General features: G+C 34.3%; 2 protein-coding genes across 5 annotated transcripts in view; one reads left to right on the top strand and one right to left on the bottom strand.

Annotated features, from left to right (window-relative positions):
- The window catches only part of IMMP2L (inner mitochondrial membrane peptidase subunit 2), a 786445-nt gene that overhangs the window by 398140 nt on the left and 371525 nt on the right, over positions 1-16780 (bottom strand). The window lies entirely within an intron of this gene.
- On the top strand, positions 1991-4986 carry LRRN3 (leucine rich repeat neuronal 3). The gene has a single exon (XM_015251389.3). It carries the CDS (start codon positions 2340-2342, stop codon positions 4464-4466), a length of 2127 nt encoding a protein of 708 aa, XP_015106875.2. The 5' UTR covers positions 1991-2339; the 3' UTR covers positions 4467-4986.

The raw sequence follows: 16780 nt of genomic DNA, 5'->3' as shown, positions 1-16780 counted from the left end.
TTAAAATAGCTGAATATTGAAATTAGGAAATTAAACCAAAATGCCTAAAGTATATGTAGCAATGATGAAAATACAGATTTATTAATTAACATAATTCATTTATCAATTCACTGAAAACATATCTTGAGCATCTACTATGTACTATGTAATTACCATGCCCAGGAGTGAAGTATGCAAAGTCAGGCAGGCCCCATGCTCTCAAGGAGGTGAGTGCCTGGTGGGGTAAAGAACCAAGTCAATATTCTGCCATTGGTGTGTGTTGGGGCCATGGAACCACTGTGGGTTTCACTACAACTGGGGGTAGGGGTTGTATGGAAGGCTTCCCAGAGAGGTGATGCTTGAAATGAAAGTTGATAAAATATTAAGAATTTACTTATAACAAAGAAACAAGCAAGCTAGGCAGAGCAAAGAGGTTGAGGTACCTACAGTTCTACTGGCAGGAGAAGGTTTTATGCAGGAGAATGGCAGAAGATGAAAGAAACATAGACAAAGAGAGAAGGAACCCCAAATCATGGAGGGCTATGGATTTATAAAGCATCTTCAGAGAAGGAGTTTATCAAATTCTTTCCTCAAAGGCCTTAATGCCTACTTAAACAGATTAAGAGTAATAGCTGAACAGTATTTTTTAAAAAAGCAATTTGATCAGCAAATAGGTAAAGTAATTTTTTAAAAACAGCAAAGTCACAATTCAAGATAACTTAGTAGTTATCTAAACTTCATCATCCAGTTTATCACACCTTTTAAAGGATGGGAGGAAAAGCAGGTGTGACTTTGAACTGCAAAGGTCTTACAATTTTGAAAAACAAAAAAAAAATTTTAATTAAGAAAAAAGCGTTTTATCTCTCTGTAGAGACCGTATCTCCGAATATATTTATCTGTCACTGAAGGACCCATCTTAGAGTCAGCCCACAATTTCGTTACAAATGTCAATACTGAGCAGAGATGAAAGAAAAGAGCAATCTTCAGAGACTGATTATGCAGCAGGCCATTACTGCTAGTAGGCAAGAAGTCTCAGAATGAACAGTCCAGCACGGTTCCAGCTGTCCTGTACTCCTGCAGGGAGAGCTCACCAGCAGTCCAGCTGGTGGAGTGTGTATCTAAAAGTAGTGCGGTGTTTTACAATTCAGCACATATGATAATTGCAACTTGGTTTTGGATTGCTTATTGTGACAATAAAGACATCAGTAGCCATTTAAAAGTAGCAATCTCTACGTGTCTGTTTTACTGATATAATAAAAGTTACCTTTTTGTTGTTAGTGACTAATGGAATGTAAGGTATTTTCAAGGAAAAATAAAACAGTCTAACATAAATCTGAATTTCAGATAAGTATGACAACATACAGGTGCATCAACAGCAAGTTAGACTTAATCTTTTCCAAATACGGCAAAATTCAAGTCACTTGATACAAAAAAAGACTGTGGAGGGAAGTATGAATGAAAAGGCGAAATTCAGCTAAATACCGTTACTTCTAGTTCATTTTATAATTTTGCTTCTAAATGGCATCTCCTGAGAACCTGAGGAACTGTAGGCTAACTCATTTGATTGTAACTGAATAGTATTATTTATTAATAACCTTTTAATTTTGTCTCCCTAGGAGAAAATAAAACAGCCATCACTGAAAGGTTTTCTTTTTTCCCCTGTAACTAGTTATCAAAGAGAATGACAAATAAGTAAAATTACAAGGTATAAACCAGCAAAGATTTTGAAAAAATAGACAAATTTTGGAAGCATATTCATTATGGTTTATGTGCTTCAGTCTTCTCTATATTCAGTTTCTCAGCCTGTCCAATGTCTAGGCCAATAACTATTAAGGACAGTCATAACAAGGATAAAGTCATCAAACATACTGAATTAACTGTGAGCTAACAATATTATATATAAGATAATCATAATTAGTTAATGGATATTAATTATGGAGTTTTTTCCCTTTGGACTAATTCTTTTTCTCTCTTTTCCTTTTATCTTTTATTTTATTATAGTTAGCATCATGCTGCTATTCCTGCCAGTACTGAACAAGCATGGGATTTGAATGTTATACTCCTAAATAAATGAATTGCTTAACTTCCCGTGGCCATCTATACATACTCCATCTTCAAAAAGTTTATCAATATTCTATCATAAAGGAGACAGGAACCTCTTTTTCAATATGCATGACATTTCTGGACATTGCAGTCGTGGTACTGGCACTTATTTCCATGAAGAAAAACTTCTCAGTTCTATGGCATTCATCATTTGACAAATGCAACTCTTTTCCTCATCAGTCAGCTCTTACTGATCTTACTAGCAGTGACTGCAGAATCCTTAAGGGCCCATTAAATTTCTGAAGAAGAAAGCTAAGATGAAGGACCTGCCACTCCAAATTCATGTGCTACTTGGCCTAGCTATCACTACACTAGTACAAGCTGTAGATAAAAAAGCGGATTGCCCACAATTATGTACATGTGAAATCCGGCCCTGGTTTACACCTAGATCCATTTATATGGAAGCATCTACAGTGGATTGCAATGATTTAGGCCTTTTAAACTTCCCAGCCAGATTGCCTGCTGACACACAGATTCTGCTCCTTCAGACTAACAATATTGCAAAGATTGAATACTCCATAGACTTTCCAGTAAACCTTACTGGCCTGGACTTATCTCAAAACAATTTATCTTCAGTCACCAATATTAATGTAAAAAAGATGCCTCAGCTTCTTTCTGTGTACCTAGAAGAAAACAAACTTACTGAGCTGCCTGAAAAATGTCTGTCTGGACTGAGCAACTTACAAGAACTCTATATTAATCACAACTTGCTTTCTACAATTTCACCTGGAGCCTTTATTGGCCTACATAATCTTCTTCGACTTCATCTCAATTCAAATAAATTGCAGATGATCAATAGTCAGTGGTTTGATGCTCTTCCCAATCTGGAGATTCTGATGATTGGGGAAAATCCAATCATCCGAATCAAAGACATGAACTTTAAGCCGCTTATCAATCTTCGCAGCCTGGTTATAGCTGGTATAAACCTCACAGATATACCAGATAATGCCTTGGTTGGGCTTGAAAACTTAGAAAGCATCTCTTTTTATGACAACAGGCTTATTAAAGTGCCCCATGTTGCTCTTCAAAAAGTGGTAAATCTCAAATTTTTGGATCTAAATAAAAATCCTATTAATCAAATAAGGAGGGGTGATTTTAGCAATATGCTACACTTAAAAGAGTTGGGAATAAATAATATGCCTGAACTGGTTTCCATCGACAGTCTTGCTGTGGATAACTTGCCAGATTTAAGAAAAATAGAAGCTACTAACAACCCCAGGTTGTCTTACATTCACCCGAATGCATTTTTCAGACTACCCAAGCTGGAATCACTCATGCTTAACAGCAATGCCCTTAGTGCCCTGTACCATGGTACCATTGAGTCTCTGCCAAACCTCAAGGAAATTAGCATACACAGCAATCCTATCAGGTGTGACTGTGTCATCCGTTGGATTAATATGAACAAAACTAACATTCGATTTATGGAGCCAGATTCACTGTTTTGTGTGGACCCGCCTGAATTCCAAGGTCAGAATGTTCGGCAAGTGCATTTCAGGGAAATGATGGAAATCTGTCTCCCTCTTATAGCTCCCGAGAGTTTTCCTTCTAATCTGGATTTAGAAGCTGGGAGCTATGTTTCCTTACACTGTAGAGCTACTGCAGAGCCACAGCCTGAAATCTACTGGGTAACACCTTCTGGTAAAAAACTCTTGCCTAACACTGTGACAGAGAAGTTCTATGTCCATTCTGAAGGCACATTAGATATAAGTGGCATCACCCCAACAGAAGGGGGTTTATATACTTGTATAGCAACTAACCTGGTTGGTGCTGACTTGAAGTCTATTATGATCAAAGTAGATGGCTCTTTTCCACAGGATAACAATGGATCCTTGAATATTAAAATAAAAGATGTCCAGGCCAATTCAGTTCTGGTGTCTTGGAAAGCAAGTTCTAAAATTCTCAAATCCAGTGTTAAGTGGACAGCCTTTGTCAAGACTGAGAATTCCCATGCTGCCCAAAGTGCTCGAATACCATCTGACGTCAAGGTGTACAATCTTACTCATCTGAACCCATCAACTGAGTATAAGATTTGCATTGATATTCCGACAATCTATCAAACAAGCAGAAAACAATGTGTAAATGTCACCACAAAAGGCTTGGACCCTGATCAAAAAAAATATGAAAAGAGTAACACTACAACATTTATGGCCTGCCTTGGAGGCTTTCTGGGGATTATTGGTGTCATATGTCTTTTCAGCTGCCTCTTCCAAGAAATGAACTGTGATGGTGGACATAGCTATGTGAGCAATTACTTACAGAAACCAACCATTGCATTCAGTGAGCTTTATCCTCCTCTGATTAACCTCTGGGAAGCAGGCAAAGAAAAAAGTACCGCATTGGAAGTCAAAGCAACTGTTATAGGTGTGCCGACAAATATGTCCTAAAAACAGCCAACTAAACCTACTTCAAAGAAAAGCTCACAACTGTGGTTGTACTTTAAAAAAAAAAAAAGGCAGAGAAATATTACTTCCTAGAAAGAAGTTTAAGCTTCGCCAATGCTGCTCCTGACCAATGGACATATGAACAAGTTCAGCATTTTAATTAACTGGCTTCAAAGGGTACTGTGGCAACCAAATAAAATCCATTTTCTAGAACTTTCATGTAACTTTTATGTCTGGACTACAGTTAAAGTGGACAAAAAACATTTCTGTATTTTTTTTAAGTATATAAGAGTAGTTGAACTGAGCAATACCTCCTCCTGTGTTGTATTACACATATTAGCCACGAGTTTTTGCAGTGAGCAGATAAACTTGAATTGACACGTGGTGTAATAAAATGGACAAATTATGTAGAGTAGACACAGTGAGTATGTGGATCTCTTTTATAAGGAAAAATACATTTTGGATTAAAATCAATTGCTTTTGTCTTGTTTTTGTTTCTAAATAAAGAATAATTTCTGGGAAATATCATTGGACCAGATATCATTTAAATGATAATGTTTTCAAAAAAGTGTTTTTCTATAATGAAACGTGGAATGTTACAAGTAAGACACTTTTACTGGATGATATAACTACATTTTTATAAGGCACAAAAATAGATTTTAGAGGGTACTTTATCAATACTGAAAGGTGATACTAACATTGTATTTAACCCTTTATTGACAAACAAATCCTCTAGGAAATTATGTATTTGCTTATAGATTTCCTTTTCTTAACAAGCAGCTTTTGGAGTGGATTTAATTACTAAGTTCACATGATATAAATCCAATATCTAAGGAACTGAAAGCCTTATTTTAATAATTGGTAGTAACTCAATATTAGGCTGCTTGCTTTGCAGGAAATATTGCCAAATTTCAGTAGGACTCATGATCTATGTGCAATTTTCAAATCTTACTGTAATTGCAAACACTTAATGAGCTTCACTGCAATAACAAGCAAATAATCTAATAATCTGCCATGTTACAAATGCAGTAAAGAAACATGTTCTACACGATCCCAAAGAAGGAGGTTTTTATATACTTGTATAGTAACTAAACTAGTTGGTTCTGACTTGAAGTCTCTTATGATCAAAGGGGATGGTTATTTTCCCCAGGATAACAATGGATTTTAGAATTTTAAGAGACTAGGATTTTCCAAGACTAGGATTTTAAAATTTTATTTTAATAAATGCTTAATTCATAGTAGAAGAAGTTTATCATGTTGAATTTTAGCAAATTCTCCCTTTTATTTAGCTCACCTCATTATAAAAATGACATAAATTAGGTAGTTTCAGAGGTCAATAGGAATTTAAGAGGACAGTTTTGCTAATGAAAGGAAAAGCTTCTGAGACTAATTTAGAATAAAGGGAAAAAAATTAACTGTAGTTCTCTATAATTATATTTAAGGCACCTAAAGAACACAGCTTAAAACAAATTAAGAACCAATGAATTAAAGTACTAATAACATTACTAATTACTTTAGAATCTTGTATAGAAAATGTAAGAATTTTAGCTGGAAAAAAACAATCAAGTTTTTTTTTTTTAGGGTCTTAGACATATTTACAAATAAAAATCCACCATCTTGCAAAATAAATGTATTTGTGTACAAAGAAAGCATCCCAAAACAATTTTTAAAAACCCCTAAGATAATAAGCCTTACTTTTTATAGGCAAATTGCTTATCTCTACAAAGCTACAAGGCTTCTATGTTAATTGCTGCTGTATCTGTTCATAATCAAGTATTTAACTTTTCTTAGGGTAGTTTGCTCATATTATCAACATGTCGCTGGCCTATAAACATTTCTAGCACAATAGTCATATCAATTTAATTGTTAATGCTAGACATTTGCTTTTGTGATAGCACTGACAGTTTCTAATTAAATCCTAGCTGTTTTTGACAATGTTAGAAGGTAACTGGTATGAACTCTTTTAAAACGAAAGAACAAACTGTGTTAATTTTAACACAACCAAAATATGAAACTTGCTAATTCAATGTGTTTCCCAAACACAAATTCTACAACCTGATGAATCACTATCACAGAGAAGCTGACATTAGAATTTATCAGAAAGACACGCTCATACATCATGAGAGGTTTCAGCACCACGGACAGAGCTTTCTAAGAGCCAGGCTATTTATCAAAAATATAGGAGCTGAAATATGACCTATTAGGATGCAGGTATTGTATAGGTCAGCAAGAATTTGCTCATGTACCTTGTATGTTTCTTTTAAACTTATCTGCATGAAGAACTATAACAGACATGATGTAAAGCTGACAATCCATTTCAAGCTACATTTTACTTAGAGAAATTGCAACAAATAAGCACTCTGAATAGATACCTAATAGTGAGCAGTAAAATGAAGTGTTTTTGTAACAGCTGAATAAATACAGATGCTCAAAGCAAATAGTAATCCTATTTGCTTAAATTTCAATCTAAATTGCCAGTAAGAAAAAAAAAAAACACATTTGCTTCAACAACAGAATGGTATTTTATATTCCCTCTGTTACCTCCTAAACCTCACATAAATTTAACTAAGCACTGATCAAAGTACTCAAAGCAAATAACTTAAAATTTGGTGATAATATATGAATACAAGGCAAACTTTATATATAACAAATAAAACCCTACAGTTTATATCTCTATGAATGCCAACTGATATCCTCACCTTGCATAAAGGAAAACATTTTTTTACAAAAAAAATTTAAAGAATTAATATTTTATAAGTTACATTACAAAATAAAATCCAAATTTACTGAAAATAAGCATGTCTAGTTAAATACAAAAATGCATACAAATAGAATTGAGGAAATTGTGTAACTGTTGGCAAAGCCAAGTAACAATATGTTGCCAGTCATATGCTGACCATTCTGCCTAGAAAGAAATGAAATAGACTTATGGTGCATATTATCAGTCTTTTGATAGTTACTACAGTTCTTACATTTTATTCTAATTACAGGAAAAGTTCTTAAGCAAAACTATGTAACAGTGAGCATAAGTTTAAAATTATAATTCCTTAGTCTATTCATTTAACTCTCTTGTTTATAATGAATAAATATGTATTAGTCACTGGAAAAACAGAAGTGAACAAGAAAAATTTGCCACCATTAAGAGGCTTATATTCAACTGGATTGCATTCTGATTATGTATCACTGCTTTCACAAATATGTGTAAACTATGTTACCTAGTAGACCAAGCTTCAATCCATACTTTCACAGAATGCTAATACTCAGAAAATCACAGATTTTTTTTCCCTTGGTCTAAAATGTTTTACTTATCACAATATGATGATATAGGAACTTAATTCAAGTTTATTATTGATCTTAGTACATACACACACACACACACACACACACGCCTAATATCATCCTTAGACTGGTTAAATTAAGAGGCATGTCTACTTACCACAAATTATTTCTAGGCAGAGAAAGATGGATAACTATTACGCTTCCCCTATTTTCAACATAGAGAGACTGAGCACCCAAGAAATATGAGACATTAGATTCAAGAAGGTAATCTAGGACTGCCAAAATGTTATATATTTTATGAGGAGGACCAACTTAACTCTATCCACTTTTATAAAATCTTCCAAAAACTACAAAGAAAATTTCCATAGATTAGCCTTTTACATGAAAAATTAGAAGTGATAGGACAGTAATCAATTAAAAAAAAAGTTAACAACTAGAAGTTTAAAAGTATGTATTTGCTAAGAAAAAATTCCAATAAAATGTTCCCACAGCTATCACAAATATCAGGAAAAAATTCTCATTGTATATGTATATGCAACATTTTAGCTTCATCACAGTGTTAACTTTCTAGGAGATGGGAAACTATAAATAGTGATTATATTTTGGCTACATTTTCTTTCATTAAATCTCTCTTTTCTCTCTCTCTTTAATATTTCAAAACAAATTACAACAAATAAGCAAAAGTTTTTTCAAAGAATATGGTTGTTGCAGATACGTTTAGTATGTCAAACATTCTAAATGGTCATTTGGGGATAAATCTAACCAGAAAGACTAAAATGATCCTCTCTTTCAGGTGGTAGTATTTCCAACCTTAGTTCTATAGCCCTTACTTCTGTAATATCATTTTACCCTGACTATTGCATTGCTAACTAGGCCTTTGCTTGGGAGCACGGAAGTATTGTACTGGAATGAAACAGCCATGCCTAGACTCAGAATGGTATAATCAGTATCATGGAGTTCTGGAAAAGGAAATTGACTCCAGTTTCAACACCATAGTGGCTGCTTTCGTGTGTTCACTTGAAAAATGAGGACTTTATCTATTGTTAAGTGTGACTACCCCTTTGATTTATCTTATTTCTCTGAAGCAAGGGAAAAATAAAAACACTATTTGTACTCAGAATTAAAATGACAAAATCTGAGTTAATTTTAATAGCCTCAGTCCATATATCTATTCATAAATAAAATTATTAAAAGTTTGAAAGAATAATATTCTAGTAAAATATAGATTATTTCCAAAATCTGACCTTAACATGTCAATAATGATATAACACAGGTGCTCCTGAATTGACTATTAAGCATTCAGTGTCCTCAAATGAGAAGATACATGAAACAGAACACAATTCCTTTTTATTCCTACTGAAAATAGACAAGCCCACAGCAATCTGAATTTATCTATCCTCATTAACTTTACATATACATCAGAGGGCTCTTAGTTTTGAAATAAGCCATATAGTCAATACCAAATAGGGGGTTAGATATATCACAGACACATTGATACAATTTTCTCTTGAAAGCAAAGTGAGGTCTCTAAATAAGTAATAAATACAGAGCAAGTATCATGTATTATTTCAAAATTATGGTAGAGTGGTCCAGAGTAACAAAGCATAGTGAAACAAACTGTGGTTGGCCTTGGCAAGTCTTTCAGAAGAATGAACTGTAATGGCATCTGAAGGCCTCACAGTGCTTTGTGTGTTTATATTTATCTTTTCTAACTCTAATTTATCTTCAAGAAACTAATAGCATTATGCGACCATTGTAAGGAAAATCCAGCTTCTCATTAAAACATATGGTTTGGTGTCTGAAGTAATTGATTCAAAATCCTATTGTGATATCCATTTATAATGTTTACCAGCCTCTGGAACAAACAATGGAGTAAACTTAGGACCCTCCTAATCCTAGCATTGAGAGAATTCGCATATAATAAAATAACCTCCCTGTCATTTGTGGTACCAGATTCAAGGCTGGTAAAGAAATAATTCTTAAACCATCAGAGATGCTGTTATTAAAGGAGTATGATCAAACACACTGAAAGAGTTCTTCAAAGAATACTACATAAAATTGAAATTCATTATCAGAACTGGGATTAAAGTCAGATACTTCTGGTAAATATCCATTTAATAATAAGTGCAGAGAGGAGTCATGTATTCAATGAAGATCAGAAAAATCACGTCTCCAAAATAACTTTAAGACTTCTGCAATCCCACCCCTATTTCCTAGTCAGCTAATCAACAAACCCATATTCCAATAAATAATTTTCATATTAAATCATTTCATTTATTAGAGTTAAAAACATTTACATAAAAATGTATGAATTTATACAATTATGTGATTCTAACTGCCCAATTCAAACCTTTAAGTGTAAAAATAAGAATCCATCAATAAAGAAAAGGTGTAAAAACAGAAGGAAAGAAAACATTTCTTTCTTCTAACAAAATCTTTATCTATATATATTCATATAGATTTAATAGATTGCACTGAAAAATACTGAGCTACATCAAAACAACTTTGTGAGGTAAGGGGAGTCAGATTTTCCAAACAATGGATTATGTGTGTCTCAGCCCAGGATCAGTTCTGAAGTGACAATGTGATGTGTGAGATGTATTCCTGGCATATAAAATGCACTGCAATTAATAATCATAGTATTAACACTATTTTATTTGAATAAACATATATTCACATTTACTTAAGTGGCAAGGTAAAAACTAGGAAGGAAGGAAACATTTAGTGAATGCTGAGTATGCAACAGACTAAAAATGTTCTACAGTCATAAGAAACCCACTCAGATCTAAAGAAGAGGGGTGGGAAAAATGAACATTTACCAACTTACTATGTCTCAGGTTTACTGATGGATGTGTGTGTCATGCATATATAATTAAATTAATTCAATTTTCATGAAATCCCCATGGGTTCAGTGTTAACATTTCCATTTTATAAATCAGCCTCAGAAAAGTAATTTTCTTTCCCAAGATAACAATAACATAGAGCAGAAAAAAAAGATATAACATCAAGAAAAATAGTAACACTCAGGTACTTTTTTGGAATGCCATAACCCGCAATAATAACTAATAGGTCAAATTTAGGGGAGGGAACAATCCATCAGTAGTATACCAGATTCATTAATCATGCTTATTATCTTCTAACTATCTCCACCAATATGTTCATTTATAATATTCCTACCTTGGTTTTGCATGAAGAATTGGGGTAAAGAGTTCCTATTTGCCAGTTTTCAGTTATTACTTGCCAAAAAACAGAACTGTGAATACTGGCTTATCAAAAAAATTAAAATAAACAAACCCAAAACATAAAAAAAACTGCACATATTCCTATCAACTTTAAAAATAAGTGTATTTGCTAAGTACTCACTGGCAGGAAGGTACTTCTAGGGACTTATAAAAGACTTTTCTTATAATTATTTCCATGCATCCATTTCACAGTTCCCATGCATAAAACTCTGCTGTTTTTCAATCCCATTACAGAGAAGTGCAGGATAATTACCTGTTTCACCTGGTTTCTGACTCCTAGATTATATTTGTCATATGTAATAATTCGAACTTAGAAGAACCCTGCATAAAGAGTAAGGATTGAGGGGAAACGTTTTTCCCTTCAAACTTCTGCCAACATCCCCATTCTTGCAAGGACTGGTGTCATGAACAGTAGCTTAGAGGATGACAAGTCAGTACACTCTGGTACAGTTGAGCTTTGCTGGATGACTTGTAGTCTATTATAAACCTTGAGTTCTGAGGAGTTCTGATTTATGATTGAAATTTATAAATTAGTTCTGAGGAGTTCTAATAAATTATTCTAGAAGAACAAAACTATTTAATACAGGTTAGATAAGATGGATTGTTTATTGATAAATGAGGCAGCAAAAAATATTAAATAAAAACTTGACACCATCAAACTTATCCATGAGTTAAAAACTTACAGATGCCCATATAGGAAGTTGATTGTCTATACATTCCAGGAGAAGAAACAAGGTGATTCATTAAAATCAACAAGCAAACATTTCCATAGATGAATGAGCTTCAATGAAATTAAATTGGCATGTAGATTTTATGTGTAAAGAAGTTCCTCAGTATTCAATGAGTACTTTTTGCTTATAAATGTTTTTTGCTTATAAATATTTCAGTGACTATGCTGAACCATGTTCTCATTCCAAAGATACACGTTTCATTTTCTTTAATGAATCATTTGTATGGCAGAACTTCTTTGCTGCTATTATTTAGAAAATGTTATTTAGAAAATAATAGTAGCAAAGCTTCTAAACAGAGAAGCAAGGAGTGGCCCCTGTTTTCATTCATACATCAATTTTATCCATGCACTCTTCATCCACTGAGGATCTACTAAGTGCCAGACACAATATTAGCTACTAGAGAGTCAGCACTAACTGTGACAGACAAATTCCCTGACATCATAAAACTTATCGTCTAAAGATAGATACCAACAAGTGAATCTGGTAATTGCAATACAGGTTAATAAAAACAGTACAGGCATGGGATAGCTTACATGTATGTTGGGGTATAGCTTATAAAAGGGTCCAAAAAGGGTTCTAACATCTAAGACAATCTTCACACAATCTCCCAATTAGAGAGCTAAGAAATGTTGGGAGGAGGCTAGGGATAGTGTGAAGACGACAGCAGCCTGAAGAATATGAACAACAACAGCATACTGAGTGACTGGGAGAAAGTTCTGAAGAAGGAAAAAGCCAGGATTGGCTTCCGAAGAAAAATAAAGATATGAGTGAAAAAACAAAACAAAACAAAAAAACTTTACTTGGTGCTAAACATGGTGGAAACTTAGATCCCAGGGAAAATGGCAAGGCCAAATTTAAAACACCAGGATTAATTTATAAGGCTACAAATAATAGTTTTCCACATTTCACTACTGTCTCCCTTTGTAAACAAGCCTCAGTGTCTCATCTAATCCCTAGTCCTACAAAGCTGGGAATGTGAAAAGCGGGAAATAAGAGAGAAAAGAAACAGAGGCATATACATTACTGTCTCAGGTCTCACCTAATCTGAAACCACATCACACATACACACACACACACACACGACCCTCACAAGCACATACTCAGACATCCACCCTTCATGTTCAGGGTAAGTATAATTCACTACATGCAAGATATCCTTTTTTAAGATATTAAAAAAATACATCACCTCTGAAGTTAACAGAGGGTCAAAATGTTACTCTAGCTCTCCACTGTCTCCCTCCAAAAGGCAAATAAATGAGAGAGGCTTTTGATATTCAGGGCAGTTTTGTTCATAAAAACCCATGTAATGTAAAATTAGGGTCTGTGCATTTGAATTTACAACTGATCTACTTCTGTTTCCACTGTCAATTGTATTTCTCTTTTAGAAATTTCACACATATGTTACATAGAATTTAGTAAGTTTTGTAAGCATAAAAACAGATTTAGGAACACCAGGAAAAAATAGTGTGTCTCATTTCCTTGGATTATGTTTTCTATTATACCAGACACAGTTCTAACTGGACCTCAGAGATATCACTTTTCTCAGATAATAGGAAAAAAATTGCTCTCTTGTATGTTTCCAGTTGAAACCCTGAACTCAAAATAACTTAGAATAGGGAAGAGTGGAATAAGCAGAAGTCCTGATCCACATGAATTGGACACTCATTCTAGATTTTCTATGGTTTCTCAACACTGTGCTCTCTTAAGAAGATAACTTTATTAAGATTATCTAATACAAGTCTAATATAGACTATTAAAGAAGAGAATTATGTCAGTAATTTAATTTTGAAGCTGTACTTTAATATTAATAGAGAAGATAAGCATTAATAGACATAATCGACCTAACAGAAAAAATAAGTATTAGCATAAAAATTCAAAAATACTTTTGTTATTAAATTTTTGCCGAAAGGTTTTAGTGAACTGTGATAGAAAGACTATTAAATTAGCTACTTTTCATTCCTTCAATATCTTTTGTTTGAAAACTTTGTTGGTGATTTTTACCTAAAACCAAAGGGGAAATTCCAAACAGAAAATAAACTGGGAAACAGCACCTCCGCCTTCCCATGATATGCAAGACGCCGGGGTCTGGGTACTCCCAGAAAGACTTTGGCAACACTCTGATGCTAGCTCCTAAGCGTGGAGAGGACTCCAAATCACCGTGGCAAACGTGTCTGTTCCATTTCACTCTGGTATGGATAACAGAGGTACTCTTTAGATAAAATGATTCTAAGTAAGTATAATAACAGAGTGATTTTAATTTTATTGGTAAGGGTAATTCTGTCCCAGCACTAGGCTGCAGTACTCAAGCCAACTGTTTTTCAGTGTGAATACTCATGCCAGTTAAGAATATGTATCTGGTGCCGCATGAACTGTCATCTCATTCAAGACAAAACAAGTCAAGTTTTAGCTTCACTGAAGCCAGAGTATGTAAAAAACTAGATGGTCTATGAGTTCAGTAGCCCTAGATGTTGGAAGTTAAGTTAAAATCTTAAACTTATGAAAACATCATAAAACTGCTGATTACACATTTGTCAAGTACTTTTAAAAATGTAAGACATTTTCACGTATGTTATGTCTGCCATTTAAATATATTATCCATAGCTCCCCTATGATGTCAGAAAAATTACACTACCCTATCTTGATGAATTATTGGTCATAATGAAGGAGATATCAAATAAAATTATCATCAAATTTGCAAACCCACTGAATATTTCCCCTGCTCCAAAGTGAGCACTGTCAAACATCTGTGGGTGCTGTTCACAGTGGCCATGGGCTTATCAATAAAGATTTTTGCTGTAGTGGGAAAAGCCAACCCTATGATCTTTAAATAATCTGGCTTCAGAAAGGAGCTTTTATATTAAACTTATCCTAAAAAAAATCTCCTTGACTTGAAATTCCAAGCTTATCATCGTGATGTCACATTATTACTGTAAAACATATTTTAAATGGCATAATTTTATATCATTTTATCTTAAAATATTTTCTTACTAAAGGAACATTATCATACAAAATCAAGAAAATACAGAAAAGAGTCTCATATTCTTCCTGCCTCCTTTTTATAAAAGCCTATCATTCTGTCTCCCACAAAGTGTATATTACGTCTGACTGTACTACCTTCACTCTCAGTCCAGACTAGAGCTGTCCAGACTGTAAAAGTGGCAATAAAGACCTCCAGTCTCCGAATGAAAGACTTCACTGCTCACTCCATCACCTCCTCACCTAGCCCCCAAGTCTCCCAACAGCATGACTGACAGATGTTACCAGCCTCTATTAGATCAGTCCTGTATATATCAGCCTTTGCAAAGCTTTAGGACTAAAAAGAATTCTACTCTCATGTTCTACTGAAAATTTGCTTCTTTTCTAATTTTCATGAGTTTTATTTTAGGGAGCAAAAAGAAAGAATGAGCTTAAGGTATGTATTGTAGGGCAGCAGTGCAAGTCGATTATGCTATCACATCCTAGTATTTTCTTTGCTCCACACTGAAGATATCCATGTCCTTAAAGCAATTCAGGTCACTCTTCTTTGGAGATGATCCAACTCATTAAAGTCTCTCTTAAAATACCGAAAACAGAAGGCAATCATTCAGGTATGCTAAGCTTGCTTTTTTTGGTTGGAGAGCAATGATAATAAAATTCCTGCACTATTTTAGACTGAAAGCAGAGCCAACTGCAGGCAGACAAGGGTCATCATACTTGATGCTAAATCTTGTGGTTAGCAACACCACCAATACCATCATCACCAGCATTTAGTAAATGCTAAGCCCTAGCATACACATAAACTAACTGGACACCTATGAGGAAGATTCTATCAGTGGCCATATTTTATATGATAAGTGAGAAAGTTTAGGCTTAGAAAGTTTAAGGGACTTACCAAGATTTCTCTGTGAAGTTTTTATGGGCAGTGGTGAGAGGGATTTGGTGTCCATTTAAAAGAAAAATTGACAGGTTGTTAGCTTGCTCACACCTAGCATAAACCTTGCAATTTCTCATATGAACTGATATGACCTCTTAGATAAATGTCGTTCAGCAGGTAGTAGGGGTGGGGATGATGATCACTTAATTAGCATCAGCAATTATCCTAAGAGCAGAAAATTAATAATCTCCAAAGTTAGAAATAGTTATTTCATTGACATCATATTTTTGGAAGTAAAACCGAACACTGAGAACTGGAAAACAGAGTCAGAGTAACGGCATCCCCTTGATGCCCTGGTCATTAGATCAAAAGAGCTACCAGGCTTCCAGTCATCACCAGAAAGACAATCACAGGTGGGAGGATATAGCTTAAGTGGTAGGACATATGCCTAGCATGCACAAATTCCTGGGTTCAATCCCCAGAACCTCCTCTAAAAATAAATAAATACACCTAACTACCTACTCCCTCAAAAAAAAAAAAAAAAGAGAGAGAGAAAGACTATCATAGCTACTTAAAAAGAACACTAAAGAATGGTATTCCTTACAATGTACTTCCTCCACAGCTTAACTTACTAACAGTAGTAAAACTCCATCAGGAGTTAATGTGATGCTGAGAAGAGAAGTATAGATGAGAGTTAAGCTTGTTTCTGTTTAGCTACTTGGCTTCTAAACTTATTTTTAAGTGTGTTCCACATTATAATAAATAAAACACATTGTCACACAAACACACAAAATTGAAGTTTCACACACACAAAAATCTAGCTGTACAATTCAAACTTACTATATTTTCTATTCTATTCTAGCTTTTTAATATTACATCTATTAGTTGATTTCATTAACTACTAATTAGTCATGACCTGCGATATGAAAAATATTGAACACCTACTAGTACAACCAGAAATAAGCCCAAGTCAAGAAATATCTGTGGAAATGCCACTTAGCTCCTTTTTTTGTAACTACTAGTTCAAAGCTTAATGTTGCTCTTTTTCATTCCAAGATAATTAGGGAAAGTTGAAGAGACAAAAAGATGGCAACAGCAGTTATTGAAGGGATGCTGGGTGAAGGCATCGAGGAAGGAAGAGCATGTCACATAAATACTGAGGCTGTGGGCAGGGTATAGTCCAAGGGGTAGAGTGTATGCTCAGCATGCATG

The sequence above is a fragment of the Vicugna pacos genome, chromosome 7, assembly GCF_048564905.1.
Source record: "Vicugna pacos chromosome 7, VicPac4, whole genome shotgun sequence".
Taxonomy (NCBI): Eukaryota; Metazoa; Chordata; class Mammalia; order Artiodactyla; family Camelidae; genus Vicugna; species Vicugna pacos.
The sequence above is the reverse complement of the archived record's forward strand: the minus strand, read 5'-3'. Positions and strand labels throughout refer to the sequence as shown.

Bases quoted from the DNA above. Each gene is read 5' to 3' on its own strand.
- LRRN3 (XM_015251389.3), top strand. From the start codon at position 2,340: ATGAAGGACCTGCCACTCCAAATTCATGTGCTACTTGGCCTAGCTATC.